Source organism: Strigops habroptila, chromosome 8 (genome assembly GCF_004027225.2).
Source record: "Strigops habroptila isolate Jane chromosome 8, bStrHab1.2.pri, whole genome shotgun sequence".
Taxonomy (NCBI): Eukaryota; Metazoa; Chordata; class Aves; order Psittaciformes; family Psittacidae; genus Strigops; species Strigops habroptila.
In genome coordinates, this window is record NC_044284.2 from 34,967,337 (window position 1) to 34,986,595 (window position 19,259).

General features: G+C 64.2%; 1 protein-coding gene and 2 non-coding genes across 7 annotated transcripts; all 3 read right to left on the reverse strand.

Annotated features, from left to right (window-relative positions):
• Positions 1–408: 408 nt before the first annotated feature.
• On the reverse strand, positions 409–18,857 carry EIF4G1 (eukaryotic translation initiation factor 4 gamma 1). Of its 5 annotated transcripts, none has more exons than XM_030493750.2 (35): positions 18,755–18,857; positions 17,584–17,644; positions 16,216–16,324; positions 16,030–16,116; positions 15,700–15,732; positions 15,068–15,088; positions 14,359–14,532; positions 13,903–14,002; positions 12,035–12,147; positions 10,888–10,980; positions 10,743–10,809; positions 9,497–10,375; positions 8,316–8,404; positions 7,930–8,116; positions 7,427–7,560; positions 7,035–7,154; positions 6,671–6,844; positions 6,399–6,596; positions 6,004–6,150; positions 5,673–5,909; positions 5,487–5,591; positions 4,920–5,073; positions 4,718–4,818; positions 4,521–4,623; positions 4,315–4,417; positions 3,435–3,691; positions 3,226–3,341; positions 2,905–3,077; positions 2,629–2,754; positions 2,456–2,537; positions 2,142–2,240; positions 1,896–2,030; positions 1,725–1,806; positions 1,513–1,653; positions 409–1,399 (listed from the first exon to the last, which is right to left on the reverse strand). In XM_030493750.2, exons 3-35 carry the CDS (start codon positions 16,288–16,290, stop codon positions 1,218–1,220), a joined length of 4,887 nt encoding a protein of 1,628 aa, XP_030349610.1. In that variant the 5' UTR covers positions 16,291–16,324; positions 17,584–17,644; positions 18,755–18,857; the 3' UTR covers positions 409–1,217. The 5 variants fall into 5 exon arrangements, with proteins under 5 accessions (XP_030349610.1, XP_030349609.1, XP_030349614.1 ...); XM_030493749.2 differs by having other exon boundaries at positions 7,035–7,172; XM_030493754.2 differs by lacking the exons at positions 15,068–15,088; positions 15,700–15,732 and having other exon boundaries at positions 7,930–8,110.
• Positions 6,918–6,990, reverse strand: LOC115612364. The gene has a single exon (XR_003992965.1). It is a non-coding gene; the product is annotated as a small nucleolar RNA SNORD66 (small nucleolar RNA).
• On the reverse strand, positions 8,193–8,269 carry LOC115612418. Its single transcript, XR_003993016.1, has one exon. It is a non-coding gene; the product is annotated as a small nucleolar RNA SNORD66 (small nucleolar RNA).
• Positions 18,858–19,259: the final 402 nt, after the last annotated feature.

A 19,259-nucleotide genomic window follows, 5' to 3' on the forward strand; every position in this document is an offset into this window, starting at 1 on the left:
GGGATGCCTGGGGATATGGGGCTCTGCGCTGCAGGCAGGGTGCTGGCAGGGCTGCCTGCTCCACCACGGGACACCCTGTGCCAGGCAGAGCCGGCAAGGGGGCTGCCTGCTCCAGACACATCCCCCTGCCACCCTCCCAGCCCTGGGGTGGGGGTTCCCTACCGTCTGCCTCAGGGTGCCGGGGGAGGCTGGCCCCCGCCTGCGCTCCAGGCTGGCATCCCCACACCAGCCCAGGCACAGGGGACATGGGGCGGCAACAGCGGCACACGGGGCATTATTTAGCAATGTTCTTTTATTTCCAGTTTTAAGGTGAAAAGATGCCTTTAAATCTTCAATTAAATACTTCATAAAGAAAATAAAAAAAAAAAAAAAAGGCAAAAAAAAAAATTATTTACAAATTCACGTGACCAGTAATTGAATCCTTGTTTTAATAATTACACATGCGGCTCATCACATCCGGCGCTCTATAAATACAGGGGACGCGGATGGGGGCCGCCCTGTCGCTTGCCCAATTGTGGCCTTAAACGTTTGGGAGGAGGATGGGGGCTTTCGGAGGGAGGAGGGGACTCAGCCTGGCCCAGAGAGAAGGGGTCACCCCCCCTCCTCCCCGGCACCCTCCCCAGGTGTCAGAGCTGGAGCAGGGGGGGAATGATTTATATTTAAAATAAAAAACCATAGAGGGGGGGTCCAGGCAGTGGATGGAGGAATAGAGAGAGGACAGGGGAGGGGGAGAAATCACGCTCCTGTCCCCAAACCAAATTTAATAAGTTTATATATATATAATCTCTCTATATTTCAGCAAGTGGGGAGGAGGAAAGAGAAGGGGGGAGAGGAGGGGAAAGAAATGTCCCCGTCCTGCCCCCCCTCCCCAGGACGTGAGTCCAGGGGTGTTCTGTCCTGCTCCCAAAGACCCGGTGTGCCTGTGCCGAGAGAGGGGAGAGGAGGGACCCCGAGGGGACCCACCGCAACAGCCGCCTCCACCAGCGTCCATTTATTATCATCGTGACAAACTAGCACAGGCCTCGCAAACAGAACCAGGATGTGGGAAGGAGGGAGAGGAGGAGAACGGAAAAGAGAGAGGGGGGCTGCAGGGGGCAGAGCAGGTCCCTCGGCCCTGGCATCAGCAAGTCCAGGGCGGCCAGGGGTGGGAGCGGATGGAGTCACTCCCAGGGGTGCCCCACTCTCTCTGCCCTCTTACTCCTCCTCCTCACGGCTGCTCAGTTGTTGTCCGACTCATCCTCGGCTTCCCGGAGCCAGGTGAAAAAGGCTGTCACCGATTTGAGAGCCACCCCTTTGCCCTGCTGCTCAGCCGGGTCCTTGCTGGACTCCCACTTGTAGAAAGCCTCCTCCTTGATGACGTCCTCATCGTAGAGGGCATCAAAGAACATCCGCAGCAGGTCTAGGGGGGGACAAAGGAGGGACCCTTGCCATTGCCCAGCCACCAGCCACCCTGCTGGGGTGGAAACGCGCCTGCCACCCCCCTACTCAGCCCGCCTGCCCCACAACACTCACTGGGAGGCTGGTCCAACTTCACCACCAAGGCTTGCAGGGCATAGAGTGCCTGGAGCTCCTTCTGCTCATCCCGCAGGTACTTCTGCAGCAACTTGGCTTGGTTGCGGATGACCAGAGCATCCACGCGGTAGGGGTTCTCAACTGAGGGAGATGAAACATGAGAAGGGGGCAGCACAGGCAAGGGGACCCCCCTGCCTCACCCTCATACTCACAGACAATGGCTGAGTGGCACACGGATGTCATCAGGGCCCTGATAAACGTATTGGATGAGACCTGCTGCTCACTCAGGTTGGCCTAGAAGAGGGAGAGCAGAGGGCCTGTGAGGTGAGAGGGAGCTGGGAGGGAGCCCCTGGACACGCCTGCACTGCAGCCACAACCCTCACCTCAATCCAGTCATATATTCTTTGGTTGTTCAGGTTCTCCTTCAGCAGTTTGTCCATTTGCTTGCACAGCTCCTCCGAGGTTAGCTCTTTGCGGCTCAGCATGTCAGAGCTATCCCCCATCGTGTACTCCAATTTCTGGGGGAGCAGCAGAGATGAGCTGTTACAGTCAGCATGGGGAACACCATGCTCCCAGCAGCAGGACCCTCCAGGGTCCATCTCTGTCCCTCACCACTACTGAGCTCCCACCTGCTCTGTGACAAATTTGTTGACATCCTGGTCCTCAGGCAGGAATTCCTTCCAGCTCAGGCCCCCGTCCCGCCACAGCTTGCCTGCGGTCTTCTGGCCCTACAGAACAGTCAGTCAGCATCAGTACCCCATGCCCTCAATCTCCAGGGAGGAGGATACTGCAGCCTGGCCATGCCACCCCCGTGACGCAGATGTGGCAAGGGATGCCCCCTGCCATCCCTCTGGTGGCAGAAGGGTTCAGTCCCTGCCTGCCAACCTGCCCCCTAAGCATGCTGCCAGTCCCCAAGGCAGCTACATGAGCCTCATGCACTTACCATGCCCTTGCACAACAAGCCCAGCACCTCGACTAGCAGCGTAGTGGCCTTCCCAATGGGCACCAGGGGCTTTGTTATCTCCCTGCGGAGCACAGGAGACCTGGTTGAGCTACCTGCCCCCAGGAGCCTTCCTGGGACCCCATGGCAGCCCTGTGGAAGGGCAGAGCCCTCACCTGAACAGCTCCTCCATGGGGATGCCTTCTTCTTGCAGGATGGGGGTGATGAGCTCAGCCAGGTACAGCCAGATGTGCGGGATGTCAATCTCCATGTCTTCCGCGATCTCCAGGATCTCCCGCAGCCTGCAGGGCAGAGGGGGGCCATTGGAATCCAGCAGCCCCCCTGCCCTCGGCTGGGAGGGACTTCAGGAGATCTCAGTGATGTGCTTGGGGCAGGGCCAAATTCAAAAGCCAGCAAACACCAGCTTGTGGCCAGGCTGCCCCAGCCCTCACCCTTTGTAGTACTGCTCCTTGGAGAGCGTGCCCGCCTTCACCAGCTGGCACAGCAGGACCCCCATGTGCTCGCGGGAGATGGTGCTCCTCTCCAGTGTGGACTCGATACCGTTCTGCACGAAGATGTAGAGCAAGGAGGGGCTGCCTAGCTCCTGTACACACTGCAGGGCCTCCTGTGGGGAAAAGAGGGTTCAGTGCTGCTGCAGGGCCAGCCTCAACTCCCCTCTTCCTCATCCTGCCCAACAGCTGTACTGCCCATGGAAGTGAATGGCATGTTACAGGGGCCATCTGGTGCTGTGCCTGGCCACCCCCTCCTCTCACCTTCATGTCATTGATGTGCAGGTATTCCTCTATGATTGCTTTGGATTTCTTCTCCAGCTCTTCTTCTGACAGCGCAGGCTTGGGAGATGCTGCAGGAGCTGCTGGCTCTTGCTTATCTGCAAGGTGAGAGCAAGGATGAGGCACTGGCTAGGCCAGGCAGAGCCCCCGCCCACAGCCAGATGCCCAGGACGCCACTGCCCCCTGCTCACTGGTCTCTCTGCTCCTGTCCCGTTCCTCTGACATGCTAGCAGCCTTGCGCACGGCCTCGGAGCCACCGTGCTTCTCTCGTTCTCGGCTCCTGTCCTCCGTCTCTTTGCTGAAGCTCCTCTTGGTGAGGGCAGACCTGTTCCTGTCTGCCCGTTCCCCCCGGTCGGGACGCTCCAGGCGGTCGCTGCCCTTCTCTGAACGTGACTCCCGTTCCCCTCTGTCCCCAGCCTTCTCTGACCTGTCGCGGCTGGAGCTGCTCCTGGATGGGAGGAAGACAGACACAGTGTGAAGAGCCCATCACCACCCTCTCTGACACCAGAATGCAGAGCTCTGCAAGGCAAGGCTATCCCACTCCAATCCCAGCCCTTTCCAGGGCCTCTTCTAGCACTTGACCACCTGCAGGGGAGAACATTTCTCCCTGTTATTTCTCATTTCCAATTCATGCCCTTTGCCTTTCGCTCTATCCCTTGGCATAGCTGAGGAGAGCCTGACCCCGTTCTGCCTGCACTTTCCCCGTGCAGCAGACTGTGGTGAAATCCCCTTTTGCTTTCCACGTCTCCTGAATAAACTCAACTCTCCTTGGGGACCCTGTACTCCAGTGTCCAGGGACTCCCTCCAGCCTGTCTGGTCCCAGGACCCCCAAACCAGACCAAGCACCAAGTGTGGTCCCCAAGTGCCAAAAAGGAGGAAGTCCAGGGTGGGGGGTCAGCCACAGAGACTCACCACTGACTCTGAGCCCCCCGAAGGCCCCATCTTGCCACAGGGGATTATTCCAGCCCAGGTGCCATACATTTGCCTGTGTATTGACCCACCACTGCCCAATTGCAAGGCTGTCTCCCCAGGCTGCAGACCAACACAGCCATGGCAGGGCTGGCCCCTCACCTCTGCACCACGCGGCGGGACTCCAGGCTCTCGGCAGGGGTTGACTGCTGGAGGGCTGAGAAGCGGTTCAAGGTGCTCGTGGCTGGTCGCCCTGAATCAGATGCTGGGCGTGAAAAGAGGGGAGTCTCAGAGTTTGGCACCTCCCCGGTACAGGACCCCCCCTCCTGCCCCGTCCCACAGCACCCAGCCAGCCCCACGCTGCACACCTGAATCTGCAGGCTTCGCGCCAGACCCTCCGCTGCTGCCTTTGCCCCAGCTCAGCCGCCCGCCTGGCGCAAAGAGCTGATTGTTGGAGTCGATAGATCCAGGCTGCAGGAGAGACAGAGTCAGCTCTGAACCCCACACCAGGACACGATCCGGGCCAGGCAGCCACTGAGCTGCCACACCGCACTCCCAGCCTCACCTTGGTGATCTTCGTTAGCCGGCTGGTGTCGATGGGCCGGTTGCCCTTGCTGATGGGCACGGTATTCCAGCCATCATCTGCAACCAAGCTCCCACGCCCACCTGGGTACAAGGGGGACAGACATGAGGCACAGCCTGAGCAGTGCCCAGTGGGATCGATCCAGCCCTGGCAGCCTCAGGTGCCCCCAAGCCCAAGCACTCACTGCTGGAGGATGGCCCAGGGGGACCTCTCCTCTTGTCCTTCGACATGAGCTGCTGCACCTTGATGTGTTCCCGATGCTCCTCCATCTCTGCTTCCTTGTGGATCTGGTCGATGGTTTTGGGGCCCTGGTCTCCTCGCCGCGGCACCCAGCTATTCTGCAGAGGGCAGGGAAGGAGGGAAGAGGGTGCTGACCTGGCTGGAGGATGGAGGCAGAGGCACTCCCGCTTCCCAGCCATCCCACCCTCAAAGCCTCAGGCCGCTCTCCTGTCTTGGCCATCACAGTTCCCCATATTCTGTGGCAGCTTTTGGCACAAAAGGGCTCAATTTCTGAAGCCCCCCTGTATTAAACAGCTGCCAGTTACTGTATGCCCACTAACACTACCATGCTAACCAAGAGCTGGGGGGCTAGCATAGTGTCTCTGGGGCTGGACACAGCTTACACACCCACCTCCCCCCTCCCAGGGATGCATGGACTGCTGGCACTCAAGATGACACAGGCCAGCAGCTCCACGGGACCAAGCAGGGGACAGAGGACAGCCCCCAGGCAGTAGCAGGCCAAGCGCCCTACCCGTCTGAGGTCAATCACATCCTGCAGCATGAAACGGATTCGGGATGATGTCTTCTTCTCTTTGATGATCTTCTCCATCTGATTGAAGTACTGGTCCATTCTGGGCTACAGAGGGACAGAGTCATGGTCACATCCCTCCCAAAAGCAAGGGCAGGGCACAGCAAGGCAGTGCAGGACAAGCAGTACCTTGGCCTTCTCAAAGTCCAAGTCCTTGCCAATGGTGGTAAGCAGGCGGCAAAGGCACTCAAGAGACTCCTCATCATGGTTTTTGAGCAGCTTCACCACGCAGTCATGCATGATGGCCTCCGTCAACATCTTCAGTTTGAAGAGCTCCCCAATGAACTTAATGTTGCCCAGGGATCGCCGGCGGGCCTTGTCCCGTGCCTCCTCCAGCTCGTCCTTCATGCGCGCTTTCTCCTCGGGCTGCAGGGAAGGTACAGCAGGGCAGCTCAGAGCCCAGAGCCGCACCGAGGACACCCCTGCCAGCCCTCAGCCACAGGCTCCCACCCCAACTCACAGCACTGGCATCGTCCATCTCCTTCTGCCGCTTCTCAAAGATCTCGTCGTCGTCCTTGTCTTTCTCAAACTCTTTCTGGCAGCGGTTGAGCAGCAGTTTGCGGAAGTTCACAGTCACCGTGGGCTTGTCTGTTGTGGGCACTTTGAGCTGTAGGGAGAGGTACAACCCAGGTGAGAAGCATAAGTTGTGTCTCCCACAAAAGCTGGCCAGCTAAGGCCCAGGCGCTGTTCAAACGAGGGAAAAGCCACCCTACACCCTTGTGATGCCCTGACAAAACTCTGGACTTGGTCCTCCATCCCACCTCACACAGAAGGGCCCACAGCCTGCTGAGCTCAGCCGAGGCGCCCAGACAAACCCCTGCCAGCTCAGTTAGAGACTCCCCAGCTCCTGCTCACCCCCATAAGGCAACGGCACATGTTAGCATAGGCAACAGAGAAGTTTGGCTCCGAGATGGCCTTCTCGAAGACGAGGTCGATAACACCCTTGAGCCGCTCCTCCGTGTCGATGGACAACTCCATCACCTGCTTCATCAACTGCTGGAACATCTGGGGTGTCAGCTTGTTGAGGATGCTGCGGACGCGGCGGAGCAGTTCCTACACGGACAGCAGGGTCAGCGAGAGCCAGGCACATTCCCTCCTGCCTTCCCACCGCCCGCCCCAGCTCCCACCTGTGTCTTGATGTTCTCAGGATCCTCCTCCTCCGAAGCACGCTTGCTGCTGGGTTTCCAGGCCTTCTCAGCCTTGTTCAGCTTAACATCCTCATTGAGGGACACAGTGGCAATGATTTTGCGGGGCTCCTTCCTCTGGCTCTGCTGGGAGCGGCGGGGACCCAACCCTGAGGGCTGACACAGGGAGAACAAACTCAGCTCTTTGCTCTGGGACAGCCAAGCCAGCTCCCAGGGCATCCCCATCTGCCTGCTCAGATCCTCAGCTCCATCATGCACATCAGTGGCCCAGACACAGCGGCTCAAATGCTTGATCATCACAGAGAGGCAGTGGGGGATAGCAAGGGTGAAACGAGGAGATACTCACCAGGCCCCGGTTGCCCATGACGGGCCGGCCAAGGTTGGCGAAGGAGGGGGTGAAGTCAGGGCTGCAGTTCATGCCACTGAGGCGGATGGGGTCAAGCGCCCGCAGTGGGGTCTTGTTGGCCTGCAAAGGTACACAGGGCTGAGGATGCCCAGGGGGCAGAGGAGCGGGATGGATCCATCCCCCAGCCTCAGCGCCGGGACAAGGAACTGGAAAGAAGGACCCAGAGGTGCCCCCACAAACCAACCCCCAAGCTCAAGGCTTGTTGCAGATGCTGCAACAGGACCCCGAGCACAGCAGGCAAGTTCCTGCCCTGCCTTGACAAGGCACAAATTGGATCCAGACCCCCACCCGGCCACCACCCACACTTCCCCTATTTCCAGGGCCGCACCAACCTTGTCCAGCACCACATCCGTGATCTGGGGCAGCCCCTCGGGTTTCTGCATGCTGGCAAAGATGAACTGGAACCCCAGCAGGAACTCCCGGTCATAGCGCTTCTTCTCCTCAGGGTTCAGTGGCTTCCATTGCTCTGCAGTGGGGAGAAAGAGAGGCCTTGATGAGGCCTGTCCCATATCTTCCACCCTGAGCTGTGGTAAGTCCAGGCCCACCCAAGGACCAGCAAGATGGGATGCAGACAGCTACAGAGCTGCCCCAGCCTGCTATGCCATGAGCACGACATTGCTTACTTAAGACAGAAAGCCTGATGCCACCGGCTCACTGTCTTCTGCCAAGACCCTCACACTGAGGCCTCTGATCCCCACCCCCTGCCAGGCTCAGGGACAAGATGGGAGGGCAGTGTGATGCTTAGGACAGCTGGACCATGCGACCCCCACCCTCCCCACCACTGAGTGTGGAGGCAGTGGCTCCCAGCAGAGGCCTGGGCCAAGGCACCGCTCACCTTCCTTGTAGCGGTACTTCTGATCGGCAGCCTTGCCCTTCTCCGGGGCCAGCTTGTCCTCCTTCTCCTCCCACGTCTCCTCAGAGTCTTCCTGTGGACGGGCAGGGGCCACGTCCTCCGCTTCACGGGCAGGAGTGGACATGGGGGGCTTGTTCTCTGTCTCCGAGGCACTGTCACTGATCTGAGACTGCATCAGGAGGGACAGCAGTCACCCCATGAGCCCGCTCCTGCCCCCTTCACCCCACACCCAGGCGTCCACATCCCCCCTCAGATCCTCATTACCATCATGAAGCATCAGTGGCCCAGACACGATGGCACAAAGCAGAGTTCATCACAGCAGGAGACGGGACACAGGGTAACTTCCCAGACACCCCTGGCACACTCACCTCTTTAAAGGCATCCAGCAAATCGCCTACTGCCTCCTTCTTGTTCAGCTCCTTCATCCTCCGCTTCTTCTTTGGCACCGACACGGCGACTGGGAGGAGAAGCAAGGAGGTGAAGGACAGGAACCCTCTCAGGCCCCCACGTACCCTGACACCAGTTCAGCGTCACCAGCAACACCCCAATAATACCAGACGAGCTTCAGGATGAGGCTGCCAGGAGCTATGGGGATGTGGTCCTGCCTCCATCACAGCCCCCATCACCCAAACACGCCATGTACTCACCTGGGCATCTGCAGCCCTGTGGATCCTACACACAGCCCACCAAGGCACCCTGCTCCCCAGAAAACACCCCATAAAGACACACCTCACACCTCTCCCCATACAGCTGCTGCACCCCGATATACCCTGCGCCTCTTCACCCCATTCACATCCCTCGCGTAGCACAGTGCTCCCTATTCTCCTCAGGGCATCCCTGCAGACACCTACATCCCTCTGCAGGGCAGCCCTTATGGGGGACACCCCCATACACACTCCCCTGTATACACTCCCCTCCCTGGCACCCCTATACACCACCCCATACAGAGGTGCTCCCTAGAAGCACATCTGCCCCCAGATCATCCTTCTATAGCCCCCCTATATCCCTGCACAGGGTGCTCCATATGAACACATCCTGTGTGCCCATCTCCCCCATCCTCCCACCAGCACTTCTATGTAAGCCCCATGCTCCTACGCAGAGTGCTTAAAAAAATTCACACATATCTTTGCCCGAGCACACCCCCAGGGCACCCCAATTTCCCCAATCACCCCTATGTACTTGCATACCCCTACACATAGCGCCCCACACAGGTACAGCTCCACGTCCCCCTTGCACCTCGCCGTGTCCCTGGAGTGCTGGGGACAGCCCTCAGATACTACCCCAATACACCTGCCCTCCACCCCCACATAAAACAAACTTCCCCCATGGCACCCCACACACACGCCCCTCTATACACACCACATACTCCCCAGGAGGCACTCCCCAGACATTGACCCCCATTTTGCCATCCATGGGCACTTTGTACTCCCCCCAGCACCCCACACTCGCACATCCTGGGTCACCTAACCTGATCCTCCTCTCCCATGCCTAGCACCGCACCTGGGTGACCCCTGTACATCACCCAACACCCCGGCCCAGCATCCCCAACCTTGTGCAGTCGCCTCCAAGGTCTGCGAAGGGGCAGGGGCCGGGCTCGAGCTCCGCTCCTGGGCCTCACCAGGGCCTTCGCTCTCCTCCTCCTCCTCCTCTGCCAGGGGTGAGGCAGGGGTGCTGGGTTGGGCTGGCTCCTCGGGCTCCGAGATGGGGCTGACGTCCGACTCGGGCTGCTCCTCGCTTGGCTCCGCTTTGCCAGTGCCCTCCACCCCGTTGGGTAGGGGCAGCTCTTCGGGCTGGGCAATGGGGGAGTCCAGGGTGGGCGCAGGCCCCGGCACGGGCACCGGCACTGGCTGGCACACAGGTGCCTCGGGGACCGGCTCGGGCACCTCCTCCAAGACCCCGTTGGCCTCGGCAGCGGGCTCAGGGCAGGGCTCTTCCCGGGGCGGCGGGGGACTGGGGGAGGCAGGTTTGGCGGGAGCTTCAGGGGCCTGCAGTACGATGGGTGGTGGCGACGGCGCGGCCGGCACCAGGGGCACCGCTGGCATCGGGGGGACAACAGGCACCGGCGGTGCCTCAGGGGGCACAGGTGCCTGTGGGGCAGGTTCTGGGAGGGGAATGGCAACCTCCTCCTCCTCCTCCTCCTCCTCTGCAGCCACTGTGTCCATGTCGGGTGTGGGCACAAGGGGCAGCTCCACAGCCCCTGGCACTGTAGTGATGGCGCTAAACGTCTTGTGCGGGTCGGGCGGCGCCTCGCCCAGCTCCACTTTAGTGTCTGTGTCCACGGGGGGCTCCATTGGCACCAGCGTCACGGCCGAGAGCACCACGGGCTCCACCTCGGGGATGAGGGGAGGGGGAGGTGACGGGGACGCCGACTTGCTGGGCTCCAGGGAGACGGGCTTGCTCACCACCAGCGCAGGCTTCGGACGGTCGTCTGCAAGGTGGTGGCACTAATGAGGGGCTCTCCGATCCCCCCTCACCCAGCACACCACCCCCTGATCCCTCTATCTGCAGGAGGGGTAGGGACAGATGTGCCAACCCACACTGTAAACAGGTGATGGGCAACAGGCGTCCTCCAGTGCCCACAGGAAGGCTGGAATGAGCAGTCAGCCCCCATAAACTCTCCTGGACCAAACATGGGCACATCAGTCTCTAGGTATGTAGGGAATGCGTTTGACCCCACGAGCCCCAGGTGAACTGAGGAATGGCAGGGCTGGCATCTTGCACCCTGCAGCGCCAACAACAGGGATCCTGGAAGCAGCCATGCCAGCTGGCACACAAACCCCAGTGAAGGCACTTACCTGGCCGGACAATAACTGCTACATGGGGGGTCTCTCCGTTGGCCTGGGGCTCCAAACCGCTTCCAGCCTGGTAGGGTCAAAGAGGGAGTTCAGCAGGGCCCTGTGAACATCCCACCACCCCAGGCAGGGAGGCCCCCTTCCTTACCTGCGGAGGAGTGGGAGTGGATGAGGTCCTTGCTCCGGACATGATTTCTTCAGTGATGTCTTTGCCGCCTTGGTTGGGGTCTCGTATCCGGATCTGTGCGCGGGTCAGGGCAGAGAAGGGAAAGCTGTTAGCAGGGTGGGGGACACAGCACACAGACCACCCCCTTTTCCTGGGCCAGGCACCCTCAGGACACCCCCTTCTCTGAAGGGAGAGGCAAGTGAGGCTCATTCAGTACTGTGCCTCCCCTGGCCACATGCAGCTTGGGTACCAACAGGTGCCACCTCCCCTCCCAACAGGGCACTGTGCCCCACAGACACCAGCCTGTCCTGATGCCTTGCAAGCTGTCGTGCCAGGCAGCCAGAGCCAGCACCATGTCCCGAGGTCAGTGCCCATCTCCTGGGGCCAGGAGATCCCAAGAAATCACCATGCTGGTAGAGGAGCTGTGGGGACCCCTCCCTGCCTGAGGGACAGCACAAGGGACTGGCCTTGGCACACAGAAGTCGTGGCAAGCTCCGTGCGACCCCAGCACAGCCCATATGCCTGCAGCCTCACTGGCCACGTGCCTGCCACGACTGCAGCAAGAGCCACAGGGCACCCTGCTGGGAAGAGGAAGTGGGGATGGCACGTGGGTCCGGGACTCCGGCGGGGGCACAATGCAGGCAGGGGTCTCGTTCTCCCCACCCCACTCATGACCTGCTCCCAGGACAGCAAGAACAGAGCCTGAGGGGCACCAAGGTCCCTCTGCTGAGGAACCACTAGCACCTCCCCTCCGTGGCAGCACCCCCTGCCCCGGCGCAGGGCCATGCCGCAGCCACCCGTCTCCCCGCTATAAATAGGCCCCGTGCGAGGCCTCCGAGCGCCGGCATCTCCGGGAGCAGACAGCAGTTGGCAGCCGCGGCACCCCCGCCCCCCCGGGAGCCGTGACTCAGCACAACGCTGCCCGCCGGGACAGCCAAGGTCGCCGGCACACACCATGCCCCCCGGCCCCTCACCAAGCCCCCCGGCCCGGGGTGCACGGCCCCACACCGCTCCCCTTCCCTGGCATGCTCCACCACGACCCATCCTGCACACTGCAGGCACCCTGGGCTGGCACCATCCCCTCCTGCACGCCAGGCCCCCCTGTGCCTGGAGGAGGATGGCTCCTTACCGTCTTGCGCTCTCGTTTTGGGGGGATTGGCGGCTGCTGGCTCACAATGACCTGGGCAGTGGGGACCCCCGCCGGGAACTGCTGCACCCCCTGCGCCGGGTAATAAGCACCCGCTGGAGGAGAGGAGAGAGCGTCAGACTGGCCAACCCAGATCCTCCACGTCCGTCCAGGGTACCCCCTGATCCCCCAAACGCAGGGGTCTGTCAGGAGCCTGGGGAGCCCGTGCTGCTCTGCAGCAAACCCCCATCGCATCCGGACCGGATTGTCCCAACCCGCCTGACAGGCCTGACCGAATTCCTTCCCCGTGAAGCAGAGCGTCCCCGCGCCACCCCCACGCCCAGCCAGGCCCCGCAGGCACCCGCCGTGCCCACCGGCTCCACGCCATCGACAGCCCCACCGGGACGCTCAGCCATGCCAGGTACAGGCGTCCCGGCTCCACGGGCGGCCGCCTTCCTGCCGGCACCCTTATCTCCCCAGGGCCGACACCAGCCCCAGGGCGGCATCAGGCAGCCCCGTCCGCACCCTCCATTCTCTCCCAGGCCAAGGGGCTCTGGCTCCCCGCACAGCCTGAGCCCCCGGTGAGCCCAGCCCAGAGGAGGGAGCGGTGCCGGGGGCCGGAGGCAGAGCTGGACTCCATCCAGGGCTGGCACAGCCCCTGAGAGGTGCTTTGCTCCTCCCAGGGCATCCGCGAGCATCACCCCAGAGCAGTGCTATCAGGATATGGGACAGGCACAGCTGGGCCCCAGCCCCCTCTGGCTCCAGCACCTTCACAGCTGTGTCAAGCCTTGAACCTGCCCATGGTGCTCTGGTGAGTGCCCTGTCCCCAAGCCAGGCACCCCTCTGCTTTGCCCAGCCAGGACACAGGGCCACCGGACAAGCCTTGCACCCTGGGATGTGCCAGGGAGGGAGATCACGAGCTGCCCAGCCCTCAGGACCAGAAAGGCCAGCCCATCTCACCCACCGAGGGGTACACCATGCCAGGCCACCCACCCAGTCTTGTGGGCAAGGGGCACACTGCTGCCAGCTCCCCTAGGAACAGCCACAGCCCCAAAGCAGAGGCAGGGGACAAACCAATCCCGAGAGCACGCAGAGACAGCCAAGGGGATGCCCCAACACTGGGCACAAAGGAGCAGCCCAGAGCGCGGGAGCCGGCCACTGCTGGGGGCCATCTCCCTCCTCCAAGGGGCTGGGTGGGCCCCAGCACAAGAAGGAGGGAAGGAGGGAGGACGGGCACGTACCTGGCTCAGGAGAAGCCCATCTCTGCCCGGGTTATGCTTTGCCGCCAGGCCGGAGGCCTCGGCTCACATTTCTGTGTCTGCCGGGCCTCCCAGGACCAAGCCTAAATATAGTCACAGCCCGGGTGGCCACATGCGAGCGGGGGGAAGAAGGGGGGAGCTGCTCACACCACCGCTCCCCAGTGCCGGGAGAGGGCAGGCATGGAGCAGCCCCAGCACCCCAGGCTCAGCTCCTTGGGGAGCAGACTGCTGAGGGGGGTCACCAACTCTAAACTGCTCACCACCTTGATGGTGAGCAAGGGGGGAGCAGGGGATAAAGTCTGCCCTGGCCCTCCGCCAGGAGGGTTAAACATTAAATAGCCCTGATTTGGAAAAGGGTGCAGGTGGCTGGACCAGTGGGACACGATGTGCAGCGCTCAGTGCTGCCGGGACACTGGCAACACCACTGCCCCCCAAAACAGCCTGTAATGGAGTCACTGAGACAGCCCTTGCAAGCTGGCAAAGGCAGAGGGGCCTGCGCTGAGCTCCTGAGTGCAGGCAGCTGCAGAGAGGCCAAAGGCAGGAGAGCACAAAAAGGAGGGAGTGCTGGGGCTAGAAGAGCACCAGGGAGCAGAGCAACACCCCCATCTGTACCGTAAGTCCCGAACTCTGTGGGGCTGGCTCCAGGGTAAAAACTAGGGGCACCAGGCTGGACCGGGTACTGTTGGGTCGGGACGACGTACGTGGAGCGACCCTGCAACGGGGGTAAAGAAAGGTCAGTTACTTCTCCTGCGGAGCACAAACATACCCCCCAAACCACCGAGGTACCCCCAAACCTGCCTGTGAACCAGCTGGGTGCCAGGACAGGGAGCAGGATGCAGGCAAAGTGGGCCCAGAGGCCTCAAAGGGCTGCCAGGGGGAGGGACCAGCGCCACTTGCTGCCCCTCTACAGAGCCGGGCAACACCCCGCTCAAATCAGTGGGCGCTCGAGGGAGCCGGGGGGAGCCCACTGCACCCTCCCAAGCCAGACCGGAGCTCCAACCCTGGGCAACACCCCCCATCGCTGCCCACCCCAGCCCCCTCCTGCAGAGCCCAGGGCACGGCCCTCACCTGTCCGGGAATGTAATAGGCTCCTTGGGAAGGTGTGTAGGATATCTGGGAGGGTATCATCATCACCTGGGAAGCAGCCGGATACACATGGGCAGGGGGGCCGGGCCGGGCCGTCGTGTTACTCTGCACGCGGGACGCGCTGGCGGGAGGCTGCGCCCTGTTCTGGTAGAAATGCTTGGGGAGAGATGGGGCACGGCGTCAGGTGGAGCGCAGCACCCCCACCCAGCACCCCCCACGCGCAGGGGGACACCCCCCACCATGATACAGCCCCCCCCCCCCTCCATTCCCACACACACTCCCCGAGGTGCCCCCCAACCCCGTCCTGTCCCCACGCACCTGCGGGGCCGCCTGGGTCCACGCGACCCAGCTCATGCCCAGCGCGGCGCCCTCCCAGCCCACCGGGGCCGGCAGCTCCAGCGCCCGGAGCCGGCCACGGCCGCACGCAGCTCGGCGGCGGCGGGTCCCGGCGTGCCTCGCACCGACTCCTGGCACTCGCACTGAATGCTGGGACTTGTAGTCCCACCGTGCCGAGACGGAGCTGGACAGCCAGGGAGTATGGAGCCAGCTATTCCCCACTGGCTCGTGCTGTTCATCCCAACCCAGCTTCTTTGCCGGGCAGGAGCATCCCCAGGAGAAGCAGCTCAAGCCCAGCAGCAAGTGGGCAAGGAAGGGTCCGCGCACGCACGCTGGGGCAAGGAGAAAGCGTTACCTGAAGAGACCTGAATCCTCCCTGTTAGCAAGCGCGCACAGAGGGAAAAGGGGAGAGAGACAGAGAGGAGTTACCCGCACTGGGACAGGGCTTGGACGCAGGGTGGCTGGCAGAGGAGAGGGCAGGAGGCTGGAGAACCCTTTGCCCAGTGCACCCATCCCAAATCCACCAGGGTCCCTTGTAGGGACCCCCCAAGGGGCAGGGAAGAGCTTGGGGGGCTCCCAGCTGGCACAGCCAAGGATGTCACCAGATCTGTCCCCAGCAGCTCCTCTACACGAGAGGGCTGATGGAGGTCCAGAGCCTTGCACAGCACCGCAGGGCCTTGGGAGACCCCCACGAAGTGGGGAGAAAGAGGAGGATGAAGAAAGGCACAGGCAGAAGCAGCAGCCTGGGCCAGGATTAGCACAGGCACAGCCACATGCTGCAGGCTTCATGCAAGGAGAAAACTGGGGAGACACTGCAGGGAAACCCCCCAAAGAGAAGTGGGTGTCCCCCACCTTCCCCAGAGCAGCCCATCCCCCAGCTGTGGGGTCCCCACGTGCTACCCGGCCCCTTCGTGCCCAGGGTGGGTGTTTCTGTGCAGTGTCGGGGCAGGGTGCTCAGCATGCGGGCTAGAGGATGCGGGTTAGTACCTGCTGGTGAATAGCCCGAGGCCCTGCTGGAAACTGAGAGAGGAGGAGAGGGAGGTTTGGGGCAGGGGAGGAAGGAGAGAAGAGCAGTCACTCGGTGGGCATCCCCGGCCAGAGGCATCTGCCCCCCCACCCCAGGGCCAGAGGTCCCCAGGCAGCAACTGTGGTCCATCCAGATCGGATCGCGGGCGCGCTCACCCTCGCAGGCGCACGCCAGCCCCAGGGGCACTGCGGGGCTCCTGGCACCCACAGGCACCACAGCAGTGGGGGCTACTCGGCCAGGAGGCTGAAAGCTGCTGGATTTCCCCATCCAACCCGGGGCAAAGCCCTTACCTGGCGCGGCTGAGAAGGCGTATTCATTTGTGAGGTCGGTGCCGGGTTAAAAACCACAGGTGCCGTCTGACCGGGTGGGAATGTCGGCTGGAGGGAGGCAGGGAGGGAAGGAGATGGCACCGCCGCCCCCCCACACACACTGGGGAGGGCAAAGCTGGGTCCCCCCACCCCAAAAGGGCCGGTTACCTGCGGCAGTCCGGGAGAAGGGGCAGGGTGCGGGGCTGTCGGGGCTCCTCCTGTGGGCTGTGGAGCTTTGTTCATTTCATGGGGTTGTGCATAAGGATCCCCTCGCTATCTGCAGGGACAGGGACAATGGGCATAAGCCGGAGGAGGTGGGAGCACCCCAGGTTTGTGTTCCCTGTCTACATCAGCCCTGAAAAACAGGGCATCTCCAGAGCCACCAGCGTAAAGGCAGGCACTGGCCATGCCCCACGGACAGCATCCCATCAAGGCGCGGACCCCCAGCCAGTCCTTCCTGCCCCACTGGGGCACAGATGGGCACTGCCAGGCCACCCAGCCAGGGCAAGTCCTCCCCACACAGAGCAGAGTGCCCCATTGTGCCCTGAACCCATGCCCGCTGTCAGGACTGACCCCCTGAGGTGACCCTGCAGAGGCTGGCTGGGCACCCCACACAAGCAAGCAGATGCCAGTGCCCATGACCTGCCAACAGCACCCAGGCCACCACCAGCTCCGGGGGGCTGGGTGGGCCGGCGGCACCCCGGCGTCAGCCATGCCGGCTCCACCCCGGCTGACCTACTAAGCGCTTCCCCCGGCCAGTCAAACCTGTTCCTGCCGGTGGTGCCGGGTCCCCGGCGCACACCACAAACACCCACCGGGGAGGGAGGGCAGGGAGCAGGTCCCGCGTCCCCCCGCGGTGCCAACGCTCCTGCCCATTGCCCTGCCCCGGGGAGCCCGCAGACACCCCCTACCGCCGGCACCCTCCAGCTGTCCCGGGAGGGACTTAGCAGCCGGTGCAGCTCTGCCCGCCCCAGAGCAAAGGCCGTCTGGGCAGAAAGCAGAGGCGGTGCCCCCCACCCTGCTCCATGCCGGGGTCCCCCATGCCCCACAGCGCCCGGTGAGCCCGTGCCCAGTCAGGGCACCCGAGGGAGCAGCCGACGTGCCTCCTGTAACCTGAGCCTGGCCGCGTCAGCACCGCCGGCCCCCGGCCCGCCGCAGGCACCGCCAGGCACGTCCAGCCAGCACCAGGCCATGCCAGCACTGCCGGGCCACGGGGTGCCCTGACCTCCCGGGCCTGCACCCCAACATGGCAGGGCGACACCCCGTCACAGGGTTCCCCCAGCCACAACCCAGCAGAGATGGGCCCTGATGGGGTTTCGGGAGGCGGCGGAGGCTGGGCTGCACCCACCGGTGCTCCCCCCGCCCCCTACTCACCAGGGAACCTATCCAGTCCCAGGACACCTCAGCACAGCCCGGGCACCGCTCACCCCAAAAAGGGAGTGTGGGGTGTCACACAGGGGATGGGGACACCCGGGGACAGCCCCGGCCTCCCCAGCCCGCACTGCTGGCACAACCGGGAGCGAGCAGTATACTCACCCCCCCGCGGGAAAAACCTGGGCCGGCTGAGCGGGCCTGCAGAGACCGTTCATCCGACTGACTGGGAGAGAGAAGGGAGGGGAGAGACATCAGCCCGGGCCCGCCGCAGGGAGCCCCCCCGTGCCCCGCAATGCCCCCGCCCCGGCCGGCCCGGGGCGAGACAGGTCCCGTCTCGGGAAGGGGAACCGCCGAGGCGGTGGGAGAGTGACAACGGGAGGAGCCGCCGCGGCCGCTGCCACCCCCGCGCCGGGACAGGCCAGGCCGCGGCCTGTGCTGGGCCCGCAGCCGGGGCGGAGGGTCCCTGCCCGCGGCCGGGCTCTGGGGGGACAGGGGCAGCCAGGCCCCGTCCCGGTGATGACCAGGGCCGGCAGGCCGGGCTCCACAGCGGCGGGGGCTCAGCCGCAGGGCGCCCGGGGGAGGGAGCGAGTCTGCCCGGCGGCGGGGCCGGGCCAGGCCGCGGCGCCAGCCTGGGAGCAGCCGGCCCCGCCAGGCCCGAGCCCGGCCTCGCCCCCAGGCTGAGGCGGCGGCCCAGACGGCTGCCGCTGCCGGCCCCATCTCGGGGCGGCGGGCAGGCCCGGGGAAGCGCCAGCACCATCTTGGCGACACAGAAAGGGGAAAGGCCGCGGGGTGGAGGGGTGGGGGCCGGGACGGCGGGGCGCGGCGCGGGGCCCGGTGCGGCATCCGGCGGCCCCGCTCCCCCCCGCGGCGGCGGCCTCTGCCAAGGACACGTGTCACTGCCGGCCGCAGCCATGGCCCGCGGCCCCACCGGCACCGGCACGGGCGGGCGCGGCGGGGCGGGGGGGCACGCACCACGTGCGGCGGCGGGCCTAGGCGGACGCGGCGGCGGGAGCACGTGCGCGGCAGCGGCGGGGCGCACCGGCTGGCACGTGGGCGCGGAGCTAGGCGCCGCGCGCGGGACCACAGCGACCGGCGGGGCCGGGCCGGGCCGAGCGGGCGAACAGAAGCCGAACGGGGCAGGGCCGGGGAGGGGGTGGGGGGGGAGGGGACAGCCGCTGGCGGCGGCGGGGCGGCGCCCACGTGGTGGCGGCAGCGGCGGCGCGGCGGGGCCCGGCGGTGCGCGGCCCGGGGCGGCGGCGCGCGGCCCGGTACCGGTACCCCCCTCCCCTCCGCCCCCCCCGCGGCGCGCGCCCGCCCCGCCCCCGCCCGTTACCTTCAGTCTCCTTCAGCGCGCGCGGCCCGACGCAGCCGCAGCGCAGCGCAGCACGACCATTTCCGGAGCCGCGCCGCGCGCAGGGGCGGGGCCGCGCGCCGCCGCGGGGGAGGGGCGCGCGGAGGCGGGGCGCCGGGCGCCGCGCCTGAGGCCGCGCTGGGCACCGCCCGCGGCACGTGACGCCGCCGTCACGTGGCGGGTGGGGCGGGGGCCGCCCCTGTCCCGCGTCAGGCCACGCCCCCCCCCCGGTGCCGCTGTCCCTCGCGCACCCGGTGCGGTAGCACGTGGCGCGGCGCCGCACCCACCCTGCGGCCCCCCCTTTCCCCCCCGGCGGCAGCGTGCAGCCGCGGCCTGCACCCGCCGGCATTCCCTGCGCCGGGGCTGTCACACTGCCGGAGCCGCACCGGCCCCCGACCCTCCCAGCACCTCGCGCCCGGGGCATGGACACAGCACCGCACACACCAACCACTCCTGGCACCCAGCACCCCACACCCACCCCAGCCTC

Coding starts and splice junctions, on each gene's coding strand:
- EIF4G1 (XM_030493749.2), bottom strand. CDS start 16,290: ATGAACAAAGCTCCACAGCCCACAGGAGGAGCCCCGACAGCCCCGCAC. Junction 8,405..9,496: donor CTTGGAGGCGACTGCACAAG/GTTGGGGATGCT, acceptor TTCTCCTCCCAG/TCGCCGTGTCGGTGCCAAAG. Junction 8,117..8,315: donor TGCTGGATGCCTTTAAAGAG/GTGAGTGTGCCA, acceptor CTCCTGATGCAG/TCTCAGATCAGTGACAGTGC.